Genomic DNA, 24,242 nt, shown 5'->3' on the forward strand with positions numbered 1-24,242 from the left:
GTATTCTGTTTTAGCATGGAATGTTCTCAATGTATCTGTGAAATCCATATGATCCCGAGTGTCATTCAAAGCCATTGGTTCCCTGTTTATTTTCTATTTATATGAGAATATAAATATGTCCATTGATGTAAGTAGGGTGTTAAAGTCCTCTGCTATTGTTGTATTATTATCAGTTAGTTCCTTTATGTTTGCTAGTAATTGTTTTAAATATTTGGGTGCACCCATGCTTGGTGCATAAATATTTATAATTGTTATATCTTCTTGTTGGATTGCCTTCTTTATGATTATATAATGCCCTTTCTCTCTTTTTACAGTCTTTGTTTTAAAGGCTAGTTTATCTGATACAAGTATTGCTACTCCAGTTTTCTTTTGACATCCATTTGCATAATAAATATTTTTCCACCCCACTCATTTTCAATCTGCAGGTGTCTTAAGGTCTAAAATGAGTCTCTTATTGGCAGCATATAGATGGGTCTTATTTATTTCATCCATTTGATACCCTCTGTCTTTTGATTGAAGCACTTAGTCCATTTACATTCAGAATAATTGTTGATAGGTATGTATTTAGTACCATTTTATTATTTACTTTGTGTGTTGTTTTTAGAAATATTCCTCGATCCTTTCTTATCTTTGTCACTTTTGGTTTCTCCTTTGTACTCAAAGAGTCTCCTTTAATATTTCTTGCAGGGTTGGTGTAGTAGTCACGAATTCCTTTAGTTTTTGTTGTGTGGGAAACCCCCTCTCCTATTCTGAATGCTAGTCTTCTGGATAGAGTATTCTTGGCTGCAGATTTTTGCCATTCAGCACTGTGGATGTATCATACCACTCCCTTCTGGCTTGCCAAGTTTCTGTTGAGAAATCTCCAGCTAACTTTATGGGTTTTCCCTTGTAAGCTAAGGACTTCTTTTCTCTTGTTGCTTTTAAGATTTTTTGCTTTAACACTATATTTTTCAAATTTAATTACAATATGTCTTTGTTTTGGCCTGCTTTTGTTCATTTTTGATGGGAATTCTTTGTGCCTCCTAGATCTGGATGTCTGATTCCTCCCTTCAGTTAGGAAGTTGTCTGCTATTATTTCTTGAAATAAATTGTCTGCCCCCTTTTCTCTCTTCTTCTTCTTCTGGGACTCCTATAATACAAGTGGTATTTCATTTGATGGAGTCAGTGGGTTCCTTAAATCTATTCTCATATTATATAATATTCTCTTTTGTTCAACTTCATTATTTTCCATTACTTTGTCTTCTAGATCACCAGTCGTTTCTCTGTCTTCCAACCTGATGTTCATTGCATCAAACCTGTTTCCAATCTCATTTATTGTTTTCTTAATCTTTTTAAACTTTTATTAATGTGGTAAGGGTCTCTCTGATGTCTTCTATTCTTTTGTCAATCCCAGTGAGTATTCTTATGATTGTTGCTTTAAATTCTTCATCAGGCATGTTACTTGTATCTGTTTCTGTTAGATCTCTGGCAATGGCCTTATCTTGTTCTTTCACTTGGGATAAATTCCTCCACCTTGGCATTTTATCTAAGTTTCTGCTTTCTTCTCTGTGTTAGAAAAGGCAATATGTGACCTGCTCCTGAAACTACTGACCTTATGAAGAAGAGGTCATGTAGTGCCCAGGGCTTGGTGCCTTAGAAAGTATCTCCAGTGTGTGCTGAGTGTGCTCTGCTATTGTGTTTCAGGCTGCTCTGTCCTTCAGGCCAGTCATCTGCAGAGGCTCTCCTTGCCTGCTCTGGGCAGTGTTTGGTCCCTGACCTGAATGTGGTGAGTTTTAATGAGGTGTGCTCTGGTCTGCTTGTAAAATGAGACCTGAGGTGGTGTCCACCTCCACCAGAACTGAGACCCTGCAGAACTCTCTGGTTGGGAGATGTGGTGTAGACAGGTTTGTGCTGCTGTTCTGGGGGAAGGTCTGCCACATAGGGACTGAGACAAGCTTGACTGATGAGAAGGGCACTCCTGCCCAGAGTGTAGGGGGATGGGGTTTGGTGTAAGCAATTCAGGTTGCGAATGCCCATGCTGTGCTGCTTCCCACAGGTGGCTCTGTGTTTATGCTGAGGGGCAGGAGAAGGAAGTGGCATCAGCCAGCTTCTTTGTTCCCAGAGAGGCCTGCCCGTAAATGATGCCTCTCAGGGACTTGCTCTGAGAAGAGCAAATAATCTCCCTACTGTGTGCCATAGGTGCTCTTCAGATCCCTGTTTCTCTATGCTGCCTGTCCCCAGGTTTTTTGCCTGCCTTCTCTGCCAGGAACAGAGGAGTGCCCTCTGCACTGTATCCCAGCCAAGCCTGCCAACCTTTAAAACCCCATGCTTTAAGCCTCACTGGTTGCAAGAACTCACAAAATTCAGCCCCTATCATTTTCTAAGCCAATAACTTTGGGGAAATATTCTCCTAGTGTATTCCCCTATGTACTCCCCTGTCCCTCACCCTTCTGCTTGACCGTGGCTCCCTCAGCAGCACCCATGATCCATTTTTACCCTAAACTGCATCTCTGCACTTTCTACCTTCTTCAATGTGGCCTCTTCACTCCCTTTAGTTATGGAGTTTGTTCTGTCAGTCTTCAGGTTGATTTGTGGCATATTTAGGATGATTTGATAGTTATCTAATTGTGTTTGTAGGACAAGACGAGCCTAGGGTCCTCCTGCTCTGCAGCCATGTTCGTTTCTGCTAACCAAATCTTAGTTAATATTTAGTATTATTGTTTATTTTTTATCAAATTTGTTTTTCTAAAAAAACTTTTTGACTTACAAAATTATGTACATAAGCAGACATGTATCTAAGACATTTGCATGTAAAATAGTATAAACATATAGTTGTTAAACTTCCTTCATAAAATTAGGATTATTCTTATTGCTTCCTTTAAAGGTTTTACAAGTCTGAATATTTGAAAGGACTGACAAAACTCCACAGAGTAGACTCCTATAAGGCTTTTATTTAAATGCAAAAGATACCATGCAGTTAAAAAAAAAAGAAAGAAAGAAAGAAAAGCATAAACAGGCATAGAGAGGGCACAGGTGACATTCAGCCACAAGCACCCCTAGGATCTTTAGACAATGGCATACTTTGTCTCCAGAAGATTAAACTACCAAGATGCATGTTTTTTTGCCCCTCTGATCACATAGTCCATCCCAGCTATCTAACCAGTACCAAATGAAAACCATCAGTTAAAATCCTGTTTGGGGATTACCAGGTGATATTCAGACTTTAAGCAGCACGTCATAAATCCCACTTTTCATTTCCTGGCTAACAGAGTTAGACATGCATGTATCCCAGTACTTTTTCAGCTATAATCTAGCTATACCACATAGGTCATGACAATTTAAATTCTAAAATAGGGCAAAATTATGATGATAGTTTGCATTTGTATAAACTACAATTAGTTTATAAAAGTGCTTTAATATGCATTACCTTATTTGCACTTTATGGGAATTCTGTGAGCTATACAGGAAAATTGTTATTAATCTGGATTTTATAGCTGCAATTCTGAGACTCAAGAGGTTAAGTGATTGGCCCAGTTTACATGTCTTTTGTGGTGGTAGAGTAAGGTACAGAAGACAGACCTTAACAATTTGTATTCTACAATGTTTTTTAGTATTTCATGCCAAAAATAGAAAGAACTATTCACTTCTTATAAAATAAGGTAGGAATGAAAATATATATATATAAAAAAATATATATATATATATATAAAATTACTACTTATTTTTCTCTCAAGCATAGCTTTTTGTGTTTTAGGGAAATTAGTATAACAAATACTTTCTGTATATTTTTCCTTTAATGAGTTTAGATTTCTTAAATCCTTTTTTTTTTTAATTTATAACCAAGTTAGTTAACATAGAGTGTAATAATGATTTCAGGAATAGAATTCATTGATTCATCACTTCCATATAACAGCCAGTGCTCAACCAACACATGTCCTTAATGCCTCTCACCCATTTAGCCCATCCCCCCACCCAGCACCCCTCCAGCAACCCTGTTCATCCTCCATATTTAAGAGTCTCTTATGGTTTGTCTCCCTCTCTGTTGTTGTATTATTTTTGCTTTCCTTCCCTTATGTTCATCTGTTTTGTACCTTAAATTCCATGTATGAGTGAAGTCATGTGATATTTGTCTTTCTCTGACTGATTTCCCTTAGAATAATATACTCTAGTTCCGTCCAAGTTGATGTAAATGGCAAGATTTCATTCTTTTTGGTCACTGAGAAATATTCCATTGTCTATAGATACCATATCTTCTTTATCCATCATCAGTCGATGCATTATTTCGGTTCTTTCCATACTTTGGCTATTGTCGATAGTGCTGCTGTAAACATTGGGGTGCATGTGCCCCTTCGAATCAGTATTTTTGTATCCTTTGGATACAGATACCTAGTAGTGCAATTGCTGGGCTGTAGGGTAGTTCTATTTTTAACTTTTTGAGGAACCTGCATACTGTTTCCCAGAGGGGTTGCACCAGTTTGCATTCCCACCAGCAGTGCAAAAGGGTTCCTCTTTCTCCACATCGTCGCCAACATCTGTTGTGGCCTGAAGTGTTAATTTTAGCCATTCTGACAGGTGTGAGGTGGTATCTCATTGTGGTTTTGATTTGTGTTTTCCTGCTAATGAGTGATGCTGAGCATCTTTTCATGTGTCTGTTAGCCATCTGGATGTCTTTTTTGGGAAAGTGCCTGTTCGTGTCTTTTGTCCATTTCTTCACTGGATTATTTGTTTTCTGGGTGTTGAGTTTGAGAAGTTCTTTATAGATTTTGGATACTAACCCTTTATCTGATATGCCCTTTGCAAATATCCTCTCCCATTCTGTTGGCTGCCTTTTAGTTTTGCTGATTGTTCCCTTCACTGTGCAGAAGCTTTTTACCTTGATGAGGTCCCAATAGTTCATTTTGCTTTTGTTTCCCTTGCCTCCAGAGACCTGTCAAGTAAAAAGTTGCTGTGGCCAAGGTCAAAGAGGTTGTTACCTGTTTTCTCCTCAAGGATTTTGATGGCTTCCTATCTCACGTTTAGGTCTTTTGTCCGTTTTGAATTTATTTTTGTGTGTGGTGTAAGAAAGTGGTCTCGGTTCATTCTTCTGCATGTGGCTGTCCAGTTTTCCCAACAGCACTTGCTGAAGAGACTGTCTTTTTTCCATTGGATATTCCTTCCTGCTTTGTCAAAGATTAGTCGGCCATATGTTTGTGGATCCATCTCTGGGTTCTGGGTTCTGTTCCATTGATCTGTGTGTCTGTTTTTGTGCCAGTACCATAGTCTTGATGATTACAGCTTTGTGAAATAGCTTGAAGTCTGGAAATGTGATGCCTCCAGCTTTGGTTTCCTTTTTCAGGATTGCTTTGCCTATTTGAGGTCTTTTCTGATTCCATACAAATTTTCGGATGGTTTGTTCTACCACTGGGAAGAATGCTGGTGTGATTTTGATAGGGATTGCTCCTTTTAATGACTGAAAAAAAAAATTCTTAAGACCATTGCAGGAATTTTTTTCTTTGATTTATGTAGAAGAGAGATTTCTATTTCAAATGAGATAGTATATATTTGGAAGAGTTCATAAAATTATTATTCTAAGCTTTCCACACATGAATATTAAATTGGATATGAGGGACCTAAGTTAAATGTCAAGATATAATTGTACCTGTTACTCTTTATTTCCTCCTTTTATGCTCCTTTATTCATTTATGACTTTTACTTGTCTACTATATGCCAAGCACTGTGCTATCTCCTTAGATTTTAAAAAATAGTAAAATGTGATTTTTGCCTTTAATGATCTTATATTCCATATTTTTTTTATAAATTCACATTTCCACAAGCGAGTAGGTGTTAATAACATACAAAGTATTATGTAATTTGCAGACTGGCATTATAGGGCCTTTTGACTAGAAGTTAAGGAAGACTTGAGATGTGGAGATTTTGACCTGTGTCTTGAAGATGATTGAGGAACATTTCAGAAAAAGAGGAAGAAGTCTAGGCCAGTCAAACATGTAAGAAAATAGACAATGATGTGTTTCAAGAAACAGTGAGTTTGTGCTCTGTTATATTTGAAACATAAATTATGTGAAGGGAATTGGTAAAATATGGGACTTTTTGAGGCCAGGTGATGACTAACCTTTATGCCATGTAGAGGAGTTGATTGTGTGCCCAAAGAAGTAAGTAGGAAATTCAGAAAATGTTATTAAACACGAATTTTTGCCACTAGACACCTTTTATTTGCAGAGAAGATGCATTATAGAGGATGAATTAAGGAGGAGACCCACAGTGAAGCCTTCACTTTGGAAAGTAGTGGAATAGTTGTGGGAAGTAATGATGGGGCCAAAGGTTGGGCCATGAAGTGGAAATGGAATACAATTGAAAGATAATTTTAGAATTAGAATCATTAGGAAAATTAGAATCAGGAGACCATCTATTTAGGGTTTTGGTCTTTGAAGATTGGCCAACCACTTCCTTGTTGTTGGATGTGAGATAGCTGAGACAGTCTTGTTATCAAGTGAATTGCATTAGGCCTACATTGCTAGTTAGTGACAGAACTGGGTTCGTGACTCTAGGGTTTTCCATATTGCACCCTATTCTGATTGTGTCTCTAACCAATAGTTTTTTTTTTTTCTTAATCATGCCATAAGCTTGCATTTGTTTATAGTTTATAGTGTACTTGATGTACATTATCTATTTTGTCTTATTCAGCAACCTATGAAATAAATAGAATAAGCATTATTATCCTCTATCTGAAGGTAAGAAAACCAAATCAGTGTGGGTGCTATGCTTCTTTAGAATGTATCCAGTTTTATCATTGCTACCTAAATATCTTACTCCTTAAGTTTTTCCTTTCAAAATATATAGAATGTAGGAGTGCCTGGGAGGCTCAGTCAGTTAAGCGTCCTATTTTGGCTCAGGTCATGATCTCATGGTTCATGGGTTCAAGCCCCGCTTCAGGCTCTGTGCTGACAGATCAGAGCCTGGAGCCTGCTTCGGATTCTCTGTCTCATCTCTCTGCCCCTCCCCCACTCATGCTCTGTCTCTATGTCTCTCAAAAATAAACATAAAAAATTTTTCTTAAATGAATAAACATTTTTAAAAAATTAAAGTATATAGCATATTATAACTGGTAGGTTCATTTATTAATACATTTATTAGTTGCTGTCCTGAAATTATCTCTAAACTTAAAGTAGATTTTAAATGTGTTGGTTTAAGGTGGTCTTGGTTTTAGCTTTGTTGTTTGGTGATCCATTTTGCAAGTAGAAAGGTCTGTTTCATGTCTGATAAATTCAGATTTTTATAAATTGGGTTTATTTTTTATTAAAAAAATTTTTTTAATGTTAATTTTTGAGAGAGAGAGAGACAGAGCATGAGCAGGGGAGGGAGACACAGAATCCGAGGCAGGCTCCAGGCTCCGAACTGCCAGCACAGAGCCCAATGTGGGGCTCAAACCCACCAATCATGAGATCATGGCCTGAACCGAAGTCGGACGCTTAACCGACTGAGCCACCCAGGCGCCCCATAAATTGGATTTATTTAAAAATAAAAGCATTTCCCTAAAATGCTTAATTTTATATTCTTGAGACCACTTTTTGTAGACAGTTTCTGTTTAAATACCAGTTTCATGTTTAATTTGTGAATCCTTGGGCAAGTTGGTAAATCTCTGTCAACTTCACTCTCTTGACTTTAGTTTGATAGAATAGTCTCAATAGTACTTAATTCACAGAGAGAGTTAATTATATTAGTGAGATGATTGCAAAGAATTTAGGACAGTTCCTGGTATATAATGATTATCTGATACATTTTAGCTATTATTAGATTTTTATTTCCTATTGTTTTATGCCAATCAGAATGTAATTATAAATACTGTTAGCCAAAAGTAAATCAGTTAACATTTATTATGAATTTTCCATCAAATAGTTTTTTTAGGTTCAACAGCACTAATATGATTTATATTTAATACCTACATAAACTATAATTAACAAATAAATATGGTCAGTTCCTATACTAAAGTAGTTTTGTTCCTAAAAATGTATTTTTTTTACATAACCCAGGTGTTTTGTATTCATACTTAGTGCTTAATTGGTAGGATATTAAAAATATTTTTTATCTGTTTCAGAAAGTCTCTCTATCCTAATATCTTTTTCTATGGGGAGTCAAGATACTGAAACTTGACAGTAACAGAACATTCAGTAAATTTGTTATTTTTGTCCTTTGCCACTAAATTTCTGAAAACATTAATAACTATTATACTATCTCAAGACAAATATTTGAATTCGTTATGTTCGGTGGCTATATAATACGTCTGGTGTTTAAGGAATGATTAAGGCACTGAAGCTTTGGTTCATTTTTATAGAAAAGCCAATTAGTGATACTTCTTCAACTCTATAAATTCAAGAAATTACCATAGCTATATTCTACTTAATACTGTCATTCTTGTTAGGTAATTTATTAAGATGATAAAGTACTTTTTCATGAAATATGAATCATTTGAGTATGAAATACAATTTTTCCAAATAAAGTAGTAATAACTCTCACTTTATACTCTTGCCCTTTAGTGATATTTTTCCTTTTCACTCTCTTCCACATGCATTTTATTAGTAATAAAGGGCTCTTTTAGTATCTACCTCTTAGATCCATTTTTAGGTGCACTAGAGTTAGTACTGATTTTATCATATTTGGATTTCTTTTCTAATACTTTTAATTATTTATGGTCTGTGAAAAGTGTTTATTAATTTAATTTCTATTTTAGGCAAGCCAAGTTAGATCTGAGAAGTGCAGCAGCAAAAGTGGATGAGTTAACCAAAGTAACTGAAGATCTTCAAGGACAGATGCAAAAGAAGGTATTTGCCTCTTTTTAGGGCAGTTGGTAGCCTATAGCTTAGTTTTCTATGAATTTTGTTATTAAACTATTTTGGATTAGGTACTGAAGACAATTGCTGGAAAATGAATTAAAAATCATTTTGAGGGGTGCCTGAGTGTCTCAGGCGGTTGGGCGTCTGACTTTGGCTCAGGTAATGATCTCATGGTCTGTGGGTTTGAGCTCCGCATCGGACTCTGTGCTGACAGCCTAGAGCCTGGAGCTGCTTCGGGTCTGTGTCTCCCTCTCTCTCTGCCCCTCTCCTGCTTGCACGCTCTTTCTCTCTCTCTCTCTTTCAAAAATAAACATTAAAAAAAATTCTGTTGCCCTAAATATGAAATATGAAATTAGGAAGCTAAAGTATAATTTTGGAGATAACTTCTTTCCATTTACTTTATCCTGAGTTAATAAAACAGTAATCATTCATAAACACATCATTACTAAAAGACATATTAATGCAAGATCAAATTTGATTAATTGGGAATATGTAAATGAAGAGAAGCATTTAATACTACATTTTGTATTATTTTTAGAAATACTTATTGGCATAAGAAATTGTTTTTTCTATGTGTAATAAGGACATTTCACGAGAGTCAAGGAATGGTCAGGCTTTAGATTTAGGTGGGTCTAATTATTAAAAAGTCTAGCTCTGGTACTTACTAGCTGTGTAACTTCTCTAAGCCTTATTTCTTAATCTGTAAAAGTTGCTTACATATTTCTAGTAATGGTAGATTCATGAAAGACTTGCAAAACTTCCCATAGATAACAGTTATGAAAACTGGATACATTCTTTCAAACACTGGAACATGTCCCAAAACAGAAAAACACTGAAAGAGGTGTGAATTATAAGTTTTTTAATTTCTGACCTGAGAGTTTCACCAATCCCCATAGTTGTGACTTGAGAAAACAACAGGTTTATATGGACTTAAAATGGCCAAAATCAATGTTTAAGGCTGGAAAAGCAGTTGAAAATTTGAAGAAAAATTATTAGCAGCAAAAGAAACACAAAAAAGAGAGAGACCTAAATTCTGAGTACAAATTCTGACCAAATCCGTGTCAACAGCCAAACTATGCATAGTGGAGTGGGACAGGGAGTCCAGTGAAGAAGTAGGCAGTAGACCTGAAAGCAATCTACTCTTGAAAGATAGAGCTGTATGGAACTAGATATTTGAGTTTGCTGCTTTCTGTAATTAAGTGCATTCCTGAAATGTGTGCTATTCAGGCAACAGAAAGCTGAAGACTTAATGTTTGAAGTATCAAAGGACAGAACCCAGAGCAGCTAGAAATTACAGAGGAATCTATAATAGCAACAAAATCATGAAGAGAATGAGTCCTTCCTCTGCCCAAACTTGACAGATCCTCATATTAGGCAGGTACAGGAGAATTTCTAGGAAGCCTAGTTCAAAAACAAACAGTGGAAACAAATAAGTGATCAGAGTTGGCAGCTGCTCCTACCGTAGGGGAAACATTTCAGAGTTTGCACCTAAGCAAGATAATTGCCTACTCACAAAAAAGCCAGTAATGCTCAACAAAATAGAATCCAATGTATTATCTATATTTTCCAGTTTTCAACCAAAACTTCCTTGACGGGAAAGTGTGACTGACAGAGTTGGGGTCAGGGAAACAGTCCATAGAAACTCACTCTTAGCAGGCCCAGCTCTTGGATTCAGCAGGCAAAGACTTCAAATAATCTGTTATAAATGTGTTCAAAGAATTAAATTACAGTAAAATAAGGTTTCAGTGAAGGAGCAGAAAGAGATTTTTTACTGAGAAATAGAAAATAATTTTAAAAATAGAAATCTTGGAGTTTAGGGGTGCCAGGATGGCTCACTTGGTTAAGCGTCCAATTCTTGGTTTTGGCTCAGGTCATGATCTCATGGTTTCATGAGTCCAAGCCCTGCATCAGGCTCTACACCTGCTTGGGATTCTCTGTCTCCCTCTCCTTCCGCCTCTCCCTGACTCATGCTGTCTCTGTCTCTCTCAAAATAAATAAGCTTAAAAAAAAAAAAAAAGACATTCCAGAGATCAAAAGTATAACAACCAAAATAAAAATTTTATTAGATGGTTCAAGAATAGATTGGGAAAAGCAGAAGAAATAAGCAATGAACTTGAAGAAAGATCAACATAAATTTTCCTGTCCAAAAAACAGAATTTAAAACGTGGAAGAAAAGTGAACAAGTCCTCAGAGATCTATGTGAAAATATGAAGCAAGCCAACAAGAGTGTAATTGGAATTGTGGAAGGGAGGGAAACAGAAAAGATATCTAAAGAAATAATGGCTGAAAACTTCCAAAATTTGGTGGTAAACAGGTGAGATAAACACAAAGAAAATTACTTCTAGACACATCATGACAACACTGACAACCAGTTATAAAGCTAAAACTTAAAAGCAGCAACAGAAAAATGGCATGAACATGGGAACAGTGATAAGAGTAATGGCTGCCTTCTAATTAAGAAATGTGGAAGCAGAAGGAGTTCAAGATGGCAGAGTAGCATGGAAGCTCTCATCTTGTCTCGACAGTGAAACACAAATACATCACCACCAAGCCATTTTGCACATCTAGGAAACTGATCTGAGGTTTAACACAACAATCTGCATAACTGGAGCCACAGAACTCGACAGGTATGTGGTGTGGAGGGGTAGACTGAGGGAAAGAACAGCCACGAAGGGTAGGAAGCTGTTTTTGCAGAGGACAGGGAAAGGCAGGGGAGAGTGTGGCGCCTAGGGAGAGCGCAGGAAAAGTACTCCCCCTGAAAGTAGCTGGAGAGAAAGACAAAGAGTGAAAACTCTCACAAGGGGCTGAATAAGAAATCTGTTCCCCAAAATGACTTATGGGGAGAAAGGAGAGGGTTTCAATACCATTAGGATTCTATAAACATTAGAGCACAAAGTCTGAAATTCCAGAGCCCAGTGCTGGGCGGTGGTCTGGTGAGGAAAAAGGGCAAATCCCCAGAAGAAGGCAATGGGGTCTGAGGGGTCCATGTGCTACACGGAGCGAAGTGGTTCCCCTGCTTGGAGAGCATTAGGTAGGGTCCATACAGCCTCCCCACAGGCAAAGGTCCCAGCGGACCCCGGAGAGCAGCCACCTTTGCTGGTATTGAGACAGACACCAGAGTGCAGTGAAACCTGGTACCAGCTGTGTGTTTGAATTGCCACAATCTCAGAACCTCTCCTGCTGCGCAATAACACAATCGTTTTCTCAGGCAAGCTGGTGCCCAGCCATTGATCAGTGAGACCCTGCCTGAGAGAGTTGAAGCAGGTCCAAGCCCCAGGGTTCTCTGAAGTGAGGGATTTTAAAACACAGCCATGTCTGCGATAAAACTATGGAGGGAGGTGCTGCCTGGCAGGCTGACAACTTGGACACAGACAGGATAAAGCTGCAGAGTAGACAGAGGCCTAAGACAAAGGAGGGGTACTTGATCATAGGTTGGTTAGAATGCAGAGTTCCTGTGCCAGACTAGGAAGCTAGGCGAAGCCATTTCCACCATTACTGTATACATGCATGTGTGCATACTAGCCACACTGATCCACCCCATTAAGTTAAGTGGTGCCACCTAGTGGAGAATGGAGCCGTTACACTAAGCCCCGCCCAGCTATGCCCTCCCAACACATCCCCTAGAAGACCAGCACAAGTCTCTGAATGCTTTATAGAGTGTTTCATAGTTCTAGAGGAAACTGGATGTAACTTCATTCAGGTTTCATTCTGTTTGCTGGTTCATATACTTGTTTGTTTTCTTCTGTCTTTGTTTAAATTGTTTTTTTTCTTTGGTTTTTTCCTCCTTTTCCTTTTCTCGCATACAGTAAGAGAAAATTTTATTTTTATTTTATTTTTTCTTAAAAAATTAATTTTTTATTTTATTGTAAATTTTCTATTTCACTTTATTTCATTTTCTTCTATTTTATTTACATTTTTTTAATTTCTAAATTTTATCTTACCTTTTTTTTCTCTCTTTCCTTTTTTTTCTGTAGTCTATCACGCTTCTTTCCAGAAGCAGACCAAACATACCTAGGATTTAGCTTCCTTTATTTGACTTTTTGTTTTGTTTTTAAATTTTAAATTTTTATTTTTTATTTCGTTAATTTTTTCTTCCTCCAAAATGACCAAATGAAGGAATTCACCACAAAAGAAAGAACAGGAAAAAATGATAGCCCGGGGCTTAATCAATACAGATATAAGCAAGATGTCTGAACTAGAATTTAGAACCACAATAACAGGAAGGCTAGCTGGGGTTTAAAAAGCATTGAATCCTATCTATGGGGGAAAAAAATAAGTAAAATCTAGTCAGGATGAAATTAAAAATGCTACAACAAAGATGCAATCTCTAATGGATGCCACAGTGGCAAGGATGGACAAGCAGAGCAGCAAATCAGTGATACAGAAGACAGAATTATGGAGAATAATGAAGCAGAAAAATAGAGGGGAACAAAGGCAAGAGAGAACGACGCAGGACTTCGAGAATTTAGTGACTTATTAAAAAGGAATAACATCCAAATCATAGGAGTCCCAGAAGATGAAGAGAGAGAAAAGGGACAGAGGGTTATGTGAGCACATTACAGTGGAAAACTTGCCTAATCTGGGATAGGACATAGACATCAAAATCCAAGAAGCACAAAAAACTCCCATTAGATTCAACAGAAACCAATCATCACCAAGGCATATCTTAGTCAAATTCATAAGATAAACAGACAAGGAAAGAATTATGAAAGCAGAGAGGGAAAAAAAAGTCGTTAGCCTATAAGGGAAGACAGATTAGATTCACAGCAGACCTATCCACAGAAACTTGGCAGGCCAGAAAGGAGTGGCAGGATATATTCAATATGCTGAATCAGAAAATTATGCAGCCAAGAAATCTTTATCCAGAAAGGCCTTCATTCAAAATAGAAGGAGGGATAAAGAGTTTCCCAGACAAAAACTGAAGGAATTTGTGACCACTAAACCACTAAATTTTAAGGGGGAGTCTTTGAGTGGAGAAAAGATGAACCAAAACAAAAAAGATCAAAAGCAACAAAGACTACAAAGGATCAGAGAGTATCACCAGAAACTCCCAACTTCACAGGAAACATAATGGCACCAAATTCATATCTTTTTGTACTCTTAATGTCAATGGACTAAATGCTTCAATCAAAAGACATAGGGTATCAGAATGGATAAGAAAACAAGACACATCTATATAGATAAGAAAATAAGACACATGTATATTTCAATACAGATTGAAAGTGGGGATGGTGAACCATCTGTCATGCTAATGGTCGCCAAAAGAAAGCTAGAGTAGCCATACTTAGACAAACTAGATTTTAAAATAAAGACTATAACAAAGAGATGAAGAAGAGCTTTATATCATAAGAGGTCTATCCACCAAGAAGATCTAACAGTTGTAAACATTTATGCTCCAAAGGTGAAAGCACCCAAATATATAACTCAGTTAATCACAAACATAAAGAAACTCATTGATAATAATACCATAAATTGTAGGGGACTTCAACACCCCACTTACAACAATGGACAGATCATCTAAGCAGAAAAGCAACAAAGAGACAATGGCTTTGAATGACTGGACCAGATGGACTTAACAGATATATTCAGAATAATTCATCCTAAATCAGCAGAATACACATTATTCTCGAGTGCACATGGAATATTCTCCAAACTAGATCACATAGTAGAGCACAAATCAGCCCTCAACAAGTTCAAAAAGATCAAGATCATACCTTGCATATTTTCAGAACACAACGCTATAAAACTTGAAATCAACCACAAGAAAAAATTTGGAAAGACCACGCATACTTGGAGATTAGAGAAATCCAACTACAGAATGAATGGGTTAACCAAGAAATAAAGAGGAAATTAAAAAGTATCTGGAGGCCAATAAAAATGAAAACACAAAAGCCCTTGGTTGCAGGAAAGGCAGTCATAAGAGGGAAGTATACAGTAATCCAGGCCTTCCTAAAAGGAAGGAAGGTCTCAAATACACAGCCTAACCTTACACCTTAAAGACCTGGAAAAAGAACTGCAAATAAAACCCAAAACCAGCAGAAGAAGAAAAATAATAAAGGTTAGAGCAGAAATCAGTGATATCAAAATCAAAGAAACGGTAGAACAGATCAGTGAAACCAGAAGTTGATTCTTTGAAAGAATCACAAAATTGATAAAACCCTAACCAGATCGATCAAAATGAAAAAGCAAAGGACCCAAGTAAATAAAATCATGAATGAAAGAGGAGAGATCACAACCAACACCACAGAAATACAATAATATGAGACTATTATGAGCAATTATATGCCAACAAACTGGTCAATCTGGAAGAAATGGACAAAGTCCTACAAACCTATAACTACCAAAACTGAAACAGGAAGAAATAGAAGATTTGAACAGACCCATAACCAGTAAAGAAATGAAATCAGTAATCAAAAATCTCCCAACAAATAGTCTTGGGCTGGATGGCTTTCCAGGGGAATTCTACCAAACATTTAAAGAAGAGTTAACACTGATTGTTTTAAAGCTGCTCCAAAATATAGAAATGGAAGGAAAACTTCCAAACTCCTTCCACAAGGCCAGAATTACCTTGATTCCAAAACCAGATAAAGACCCCACTAAAAAGGAGAACTACAGGCCAATTCCTCTGATGAACATGGATGCAAAAATTCTCAACAAGATACTAGTCAACTGGATCCAACAACACATTAAAAGAATTGTTCACTACGATCACTGGGATTTATTCCTGGTATCCAGGGCTGGTTCAAAATCTGCAAATCAGTCAGTGTGCTAAATCATATTAATAAAACAAAGGATAGGAAACACATGATCCTCTCAATAGTGCAAAAAAAAAAAAAACTATTTGACAAAATATAGCCTCATTTTTTTATAAAAACCCTCAAAGTAGGGATTTAAGGATCATACTTCAAGATCATAAAAGCCATATATGAAAAACCCACTGCTAATATCATCCTCAATTGGGAAAAACTGAGACTTTCCCCCTAAGGTCAGGAACACGACAAGGATGTCCACTCTCACCACTGTTATTTAATATAGTGTTGGAAGTCCTAGCCTCAGCAGTTAGACAACACAAAATAATAAAAGGCATCCAAATAGGCAGAGAGGAAGTCAAATTTCACTCTTCATAGACAGTATGATACTCTATGTGGAAAACCCAAAAGACTCCACCAAAAAACTGCTAGAACTGAGCCAGGAATTCAGCAAAGTCCCAGTATATAAATTCAATGTACGGAAATTGCTTGCATGAAGCAGCAGAACAAGAAGTCAAGGGATCAATCCCATTTACAATTGCACGAAAAACCATAAAATACCTAGGAATAAACCTAATCAAAGAGGTGAAAAATCTATACACTGAAAACTATGGAGAGGTTATGGAAGAAATGGAAGAAGACACAGAACAGTGGAAAAACATTCCATGCTCATGGATTGGAAGAACAAATATTGTTAAAATGTTGATTCTGTCTAAGCAATCTACACGTGCAATGTAATCCCTATCAAAATCACACCAGCATTCTTCCCAGTGGTAGAACAAACCATCCGAAAATTTGTATGGAATCAGAAAAGACCTCAAATAGACAAAGCAATCCTGAAAAAGGAAACCAAAGCTGGAGGCATCACATTTCCAGACTTCAAGCTATTTCACAAAGCTGTAATCATCAAGACTATGGTACTGGCACAAAAACAGACACACAGATCAATGGAACAGAACCCAGAACCCAGAGATGGATCCACAAACATATGGCCGACTAATCTTTGACAAAGCAGGAAGGAATATCCAATGGAAAAAAGACAGTCTCTTCAGCAAGTGCTGTTGGGAAAACTGGACAGCCACATGCAGAAGAATGAACCGAGACCACTTTCTTACACCACACACAAAAATAAATTCAAAACGGACAAAAGACCTAAACGTGAGATAGGAAGCCATCAAAATCCTTGAGGAGAAAACAGGTAACAACCTCTTTGACCTTGGCCACAGCAACTTTTTACTTGACAGGTCTCTGGAGGCAAGGGAAACAAAAGCAAAATGAACTATTGGGACCTCATCAAGGTAAAAAGCTTCTGCACAGTGAAGGGAACAATCAGCAAAACTAAAAGGCAGCCAACAGAATGGGAGAGGATATTTGCAAAGGGCATATCAGATAAAGGGTTAGTATCCAAAATCTATAAAGAACTTCTCAAACTCAACACCCAGAAAACAAATAATCCAGTGAAGAAATGGACAAAAGACACGAACAGGCACTTTCCCAAAAAAGACATCCAGATGGCTAACAGACACATGAAAAGATGCTCAGCATCACTCATTAGCAGGAAAACACAAATCAAAACCACAATGAGATACCACCTCACACCTGTCAGAATGGCTAAAATTAACACTTCAGGCCACAACAGATGTTGGCGACGATGTGGAGAAAGAGGAACCCTTTTGCACTGCTGGTGGGAATGCAAACTGGTGCAACCCCTCTGGGAAACAGTATGCAGGTTCCTCAAAAAGTTAAAAATAGAACTACCCTACAGCCCAGCAATTGCACTACTAGGTATCTGTATCCAAAGGATACAAAAATACTGATTCGAAGGGGCACATGCACCCCAATGTTTACAGCAGCACTATCGACAATAGCCAAAGTATGGAAAGAACCGAAATAATGCATCGACTGATGATGGATAAAGAAGATATGGTATCTATAGACAATGGAATATTTCTCAGTGACCAAAAAGAATGAAATCTTGCCATTTACATCAACTTGGACGGAACTAGAGTATATTATTCTAAGGGAAATCAGTCAGAGAAAGACAAATATCACATGACTTCACTCATACATGGAATTTAAGGTACAAAACAGATGAACATAAGGGAAGGAAAGCAAAAATAATACAACAACAGAGAGGGAGACAAACCATAAGAGACTCTTAAATATGGAGGATGAACAGGGTTGCTGGAGGGGTGCTGGGTGGGGGGATGGGCTAAATGGGTGAGAGGCATTAAGGACATGTGTTGGTTGAGCACTGGCTGTTATATGGAAGTGATGAATCAATGAATTCTATTCCTGAAATCATTATTACACTCTATGTTAACTAACTTGGTTATAAATTTTAAAACATAGTAATAAAAAGAACAATCTTGGAAGCAAAGAACATTGGAAGAGTCTGTGAAGTGCTAGAGGAAAAAAAATGCTGTCTACGAATCCTGTGTCAAGTGAAACTGTGCTTTTAAAAATAAAGGGAAAATAAAAGCATTTTTAGATAAACAAAACAGAGAACTCGTCACTAGCAGAGCTGTTCTTCAAAGCATGATGATGGTTAATTCTTTATGCTAAAAGGAAATGACACCAGATGGCAACTCAGATATAGGGAGAAAATAAGAGCAATAATAATTATAAATATGAGATAATATATGTACGTATTTTTCTTTTCTCTAATACTTTTAAAAAATTGACTAAAGCAGAATTGAGCAGTATATGTGATGGATTTATAAAGTACACAGATGTAATATAACAATGGCACTAAAGACTAGGATGATACATGGAAATAAATACATTCCTGCAAGGTTCAAATGTTTTTTATGAGTTAAACATTAATTCTGAATAAATTGGGATAAGATAAAGATGCATGTTATAATCTCCAGAGCAACTACTAAAAAATAATTTAAAGACATAGCTAAAAGCCAATGGAATTAAAATGGTATGTAAAAAATGTTTAATACAACAGAAGACAAGGAAGTATCAACAAGGGTTTTTTTTAGGTGGTGCCAATCAAACCGATTTATTTCAGAATGTTGCTATGTCAGAGAAGAAATATCCTGTGATTATAACAGGATGCTGTATAACCACGTTAAAAGAGCATATTCTAAAGGCTGATTATCTACATACAGTTTGTGCTGTGTTTTGTTAGACTTACACTATAGAAGTAGATTGAAATATTGGTGAAACTTATAATGACTTTTGATTACTGTTTTTCTAATATAAAATTAATAGGTCTCTTCCCCCTTTTTTATTTAGTATATGTGTGATTTGTTTCTAAACTGTTATTGCTGATTTTCTTTTTTACTTGTTTAAAAATTCAACTTTATTATTTTTCTAGTTATAAGGGTAGTGCATGCTATTCATAAAAATGCAAATACCATAGAAATACACAAAGAAAAGCACAATTTATATACAAAATATGCAATAAAGAGATATACAAAATTACCTTGCAGTCAAATCCCTAGGAAGTAATAACTGGTAACAGATTATTTATAGCATAAAGACCTTTTTTCTGTGTGTGTGTGTGTGTGTGTGTGTGTGTGTGTGCGCATGCGCACGCATATACTTAAATTTTGTTTAATGTAAAATGAGTTGGGGCGCCTGGGTGGCTCGGTCGGTTAAGCATCCGACTTCGGCTCAGGTCATGATCTCACGGTCCATGAGTTCGAGCCCCGCGTCGGGCTCTGTGCTGACAGCTCAGAGCCTGGAGCCTGCTTTGGATTCTGTGTCTCCCTCTCTCTCTGCCCCTTCCCTGTTCATGCTTTGTCTCTGTCTCAAAAATAAATAAACGTTAAAAAAAAAAAAAAAAAAATATTTAAAAAAATGAGTCATACCATAAATACTATGCTACAGAATTTTTTTAGTGAAACATATTTCATGGACGGCTCTCATATTTAAATGTTTATTAATGTTTCTTCTTTAATGTTTATTTTTAAGAGACAGCATGAGTGGGGGAGGGGCAGAGAGAGAGAGGGAATCACAGAATCTGAAACAGGCTCCAGGCCTTGAGCTGTCAGCACAAAGCCCAACATGGGGCTGAACTCGTGAACTGCAAGATCATGACCTGAGCTGAAAGTCAGTCTCAACCAACTGAACCACTCAGGTGCCCCTGTTATCCCTTCTTTAAACTTACATAATAAATTCTAGAAGTATAATACCTTTATAGACTGAATTCTTTTCTTTATACTATATAATGATGTATTATATTTTCATATACTCAGGATTCCAATTTCTTTATTTTCTAGGAGGAGGATATGTTGTCTGCCCAGGGAAGAGAGGAAGCATCAGATAGGCGTTTACAGCAGTTACAATCTAGTATAAAACAATTAGAAACAAGGTAAATTGTTAAATACATCTAGCTTTCTCTGTTACCTTCAAAAGGTATTCCACATTAGAATTTCAGTTTATGATATTTTCTAGAATATATATTTTATAGTGCTAAACAAACTATACTTGTAAGTTTGAAATCTGATTCACTGGACATTATTTATTTTAAAAAATCATGTTCAAAATATTGGTATATTTTGAATGTATATTCAAAGACCATTTCTGTCTTACCCTTTCCCCAGTCATTGTCAAGTTAAGTGAATCCCCAAATGAAAATGTTCTTTCCATCTTAAAGCAGAAAAAGTTGGGTAAAAATTATATAGAAAAACTAATTGGTAGAACCTACTTACTAAGTAGACACACAAGAGAAAAAAAAAATACCCAAGAAATCATTATAGATGTTTGCCCTGGAACCTTCTGGAGCAGTAATTTCAGTTGTCGTTGAAGGTCTAGACTACTTTTTAAATGTATCTGTAGGTTGTTTTTAATTGCTATCTATTTCCTTAAGAGACTTAAAAATTGTCATTTGTAATCCATTAAAGATACAGTGACCACAGTCCATAAATTTACTTTATAGTTTATAAATGAAAAATCTACTCTGATTGGAATCTCATAAATAGCCTGCTAACGTGAGCACATTAAAAATCAAGATCTCCTTGGGGCGCCTGGGTGGCTCAGTCGGTTAAGCGTCCGACTTCGGCTCAGGTCATGATCTCACAGTTCGTGAGTTCAAGCCCCGCGTCAGGCTCTGTGCTGACAGCTCAGAGCCTGGAGCCTCCTTCAGCTGCTGTGCCACCCTCTCTCTCTGCCCCTCCCCTGCTCATGCTCTGTCTCTCTCTGTCTCAAAAATAAATAAACATTAAAAAAAATTAAAAAAAAAAAATCAAGATCTCCATTCTAGTCCATGGCTAATTTATTGTTTGTTCAGAAGAAAAATGAGTATACTTAACCTTCTGTTTCCTGTGCTTCAAAATAGTAATAAAAATATTATTTTCTCATAGCAGGTTGAGAACTAATTGATTTTAACTACTAACTTGTGATGAAAGGAGTTATAATTTTATGTACGAGGGTCTTGGGTTTTTGTTTTTCAGTTATCTAAACTTTTCAGCAGTTGATTGATTTATTTTACTGCTGCTTTCCTGAACTTCTTTGTGTTAACCTTAGAGAAAAAAATTTGTGATTGTAGATTTTCATTTCTGTTATCTTAGTGGCTATTCTATGCTATGAAAAATGCTAGAGACTTGAGACAGTTAACTGAATAGTGAGTATCAATTCCTTTTGATTCTGATAGCATTGAATCATAAAGAACCTAGGTTTTTGGGGGGTTTTTTTTCATTTTTTTTTTCATTCAGCAGTGCTTTTAGTTGTCTTTTTAATGTTGAGAGTTTGTGGTTTTTTGTTACTCTTGTTTTATTTTGTTTTGCTTTTAATATAAAGCTATAATATGATCTAACCAAATAGCTCTGTAAGAAGAGATCACTGCCTATATAAGAAAATCTAAGGATATTTTTTTAAAGTCCAATATTCAGCTAGCCACCTCTGAAAAGGAAATTGTTACATTGGCTTCCTTTTAGAGCTATTAAACTCATATTACTGTTAGAATAAAAACAATTATATATTTTAAACTTTAAAAATCTCTTGTATTTTACGTAGGAGAAAGCAAAGTTATTAGTATATTTGATATGTGTTTCTAAACAATATTTAGCTAGTATGTTTTAGGTGTAAATGTATCTTATTTAATGGAACTTGCAGTTAGAAAAGCTATGTTTTGGGGGCGCCTGGGTGACTCAGTCAGTTAAACGTCTGACTGTTGACTTCACCTCAGGTCATCTCACAGTTTTTGAGATCAAGCTCCATGTTGGGCTCTGTACTGACAGTATGGATCCTGCTTGGGATATTCTCTCTTTCTCTCTCTCTCAAAATAAATAAACAAACTTTAAAAAAAAAAAAAAAAAGATAAGCTTTTTAATGGTCATCTTTGTTCCACAAAATCAAAGACATTTTTGCTTCAGTAAATGCTTTTTGGCATTATTAAAATTATTATTTATTTTTAAAATTATTCTTTGTGATTCTTTCAAATGCCACAAACATCTGAGAAGCATTAAGCCATTTCCTTTGTCTTTCAAAGAAAGGATCCCCTCCATTCCCCTTTTTAGATGATTCATGGATCCTGGGAATTAATTACCTCCAGAGAATGACAGTTCTCTCTGGGAATTATTTTGCTGGTTTGTATATGCTCAGCTTGAATAAGGCAGAAGTTAAATGAGTTGAATTGCTCTAAGTTACCTCTTCATATTTTTAAATTTGATGTTTCTTTTAAAATGAGATTATGCAAATAGGACTACAAAACCTTCAGTTATGTGACTGGTGGAAAGTGAATTTCGTTCCAATCATTGTTCAGCTTTTTATTTTCTATCCCTACTCTAAGCATAATAGAATACATAAATTCTTTAAAGATGTTGAAATATGGTCTCGATTTTAAGTAGAATAGAAGGCCATGTATTGGAAATTAGTGAATATGTTGGAGAAAATATGGAGGGCCTTGGAGATAGTCAAATTTGGATTTCATGTGATGTATTACAGATTCTTGAGTCAGGATTACATGATGAAATTAATATTTTATGAAGATTAATTTGATGATATTTTCAAAGTGAGGCTATTTGGCGACAGGAATATAAATTGTTGGAGGAGAAAGATTTTGAGATTTAGAGGCAAAGTTGCTTTGATTTCTGGTTGTAGTGTATTCTGTCTTTGTACCTTGGAGGAGTTAACCAACCTCACTTAGCTGTAGTTTCTTTAGGATTAAATGAGATAAGAATATATAGGGAACCTAGCACCATGCTTATTATTTTACTTTCTCAAATCTTCCCCTTCTTTCAGAGTAAAGTTAACTTCTTTCTAGAAAACTCACAATTCTTTTCACTTTCAACCTTTACCTTGTATAAGATTTAGGATTTAATAGAATGAACAAGTATTTGGAGGAGAACTAGTCTACTTATTAGACTAACAAATGATGAGAATTCTGAACAGTAAAAAATGGTTTTTGGATCTTAATTGTTTTAATGGTCTTAATGAAATAGAACAAGGTAGAATAAAGTCTAATAAACTGTCACAAAGAATAAAGCAGTCTTCAGTGTTACAAAGAATAAGTCTTAAATCTTTCCCACAATTATAGCTCTTTGGTTTATTATGAAATGTTTTCAAACTAATATGAGTATTTTTTTAATATTGACCAAATAAAATTATTTAATTATATTATTTCTGTAAGGTGGTTTTTATATATTAGTTACAAATTGGCTTTATTCATTTTTAATTTTATTTTTATCAGGAAAATATATATGCATTGTTTCAAAATCGTATAGTACCACAAGCATTATAATGAGAAATACATTCTTATTAATTATCTCATTTCTTCACATAGTAAGTTTTCTATGTACTTTATACTCATTCTTGCCTAAATACTCTATCAAAGCTCTAAAATGACTCTCAATCTGGTCAACCACATGAGGTCATTGCCATTACATCCTTTTCTTAAAGAAATCCATTGGTGTCCTCCATCCTCTGCCTCAAACTGTTCACTACTAGGACTGATGCAACTCTCATTTTAAAACTTTAATTCACTAGGTCCTGCGATTTCCTTCTTACCATTCCTATATTGAAGCCTGTCTTTTGCATCCCCACGAATGCTGCTTTCTTTCTTAACTCCCCCTCATTTTGATGGATACCACCAAATACCCATTTGATGGATTCATCAGCTTCCTGAAGATACATGGGATACATTTATTAAGATGTTGCTTATTTAGAAATATTTTTATCCTGTTTCAAAGGTATTTGATAGTTCCTTGAGTAATGAATCATAGCTTGGAAATCCAAGGTTTTAAATCACTTATTCTTAGAATGTTGACATTTTCCTTATATTATCTAGCCTTTGGATGTAGGGAAAAAATTCCTATGTCATTCAAAATTCCAATATTTTCTCTTTGACTCTTCTTTTCCCTCTGAACACTTTTAGGATCATCTACCACCCCCACCACCACAATCAGTGTTCTAAAATTGCAGTGTGCACATTCAGTGAGAATCCCTTTTCATTCATCTTACTGGGAACACTTCAGTCTAGAAATTCATGTCCTTCAGTTCAAGGAATTTTCATTTGATGGTTTTAGTCATTTTTTCCTCTGTTCTTTTTTCTTGAACTTAATATGAGTTTCATATTGGACCTTATGGATTGATTACCTAATTTTTCTATCTTTTCTCCCTGATTTTCCATTCCTTCATTGATTTTCTCCTTTCTTGGAGGTTTCCTTAAATTTTCTTCTAACTAGCCATCTGTTGACTTTTTTCTTTTAATTAATTTATTTTGAGAGAGAGA

General features: G+C 36.0%; 1 protein-coding gene across 4 annotated transcripts in view; it reads left to right on the top strand.

Annotated features, from left to right (window-relative positions):
* SCLT1 (sodium channel and clathrin linker 1) overlaps positions 1-24,242 on the top strand; it is a 219,091-nt gene that overhangs the window by 92,701 nt on the left and 102,148 nt on the right. For all 4 annotated transcript variants that reach the window (XR_006216773.1, XM_007091805.3, XM_042983902.1 and 1 more), the window contains 2 exons: positions 8,705-8,795; positions 19,792-19,883. Coding sequence is in view for 3 of the 4 variants with exons in the window: in XM_007091805.3 (XP_007091867.1) it covers positions 8,705-8,795; positions 19,792-19,883 (183 nt within the window). In the remaining variant the exon portion in view is untranslated. The remainder of the gene's footprint in view (positions 1-8,704; positions 8,796-19,791; positions 19,884-24,242) is intronic.

This window comes from Panthera tigris, chromosome B1 (genome assembly GCF_018350195.1).
Source record: "Panthera tigris isolate Pti1 chromosome B1, P.tigris_Pti1_mat1.1, whole genome shotgun sequence".
In the NCBI taxonomy this organism is placed as follows: domain Eukaryota; kingdom Metazoa; phylum Chordata; class Mammalia; order Carnivora; family Felidae; genus Panthera; species Panthera tigris.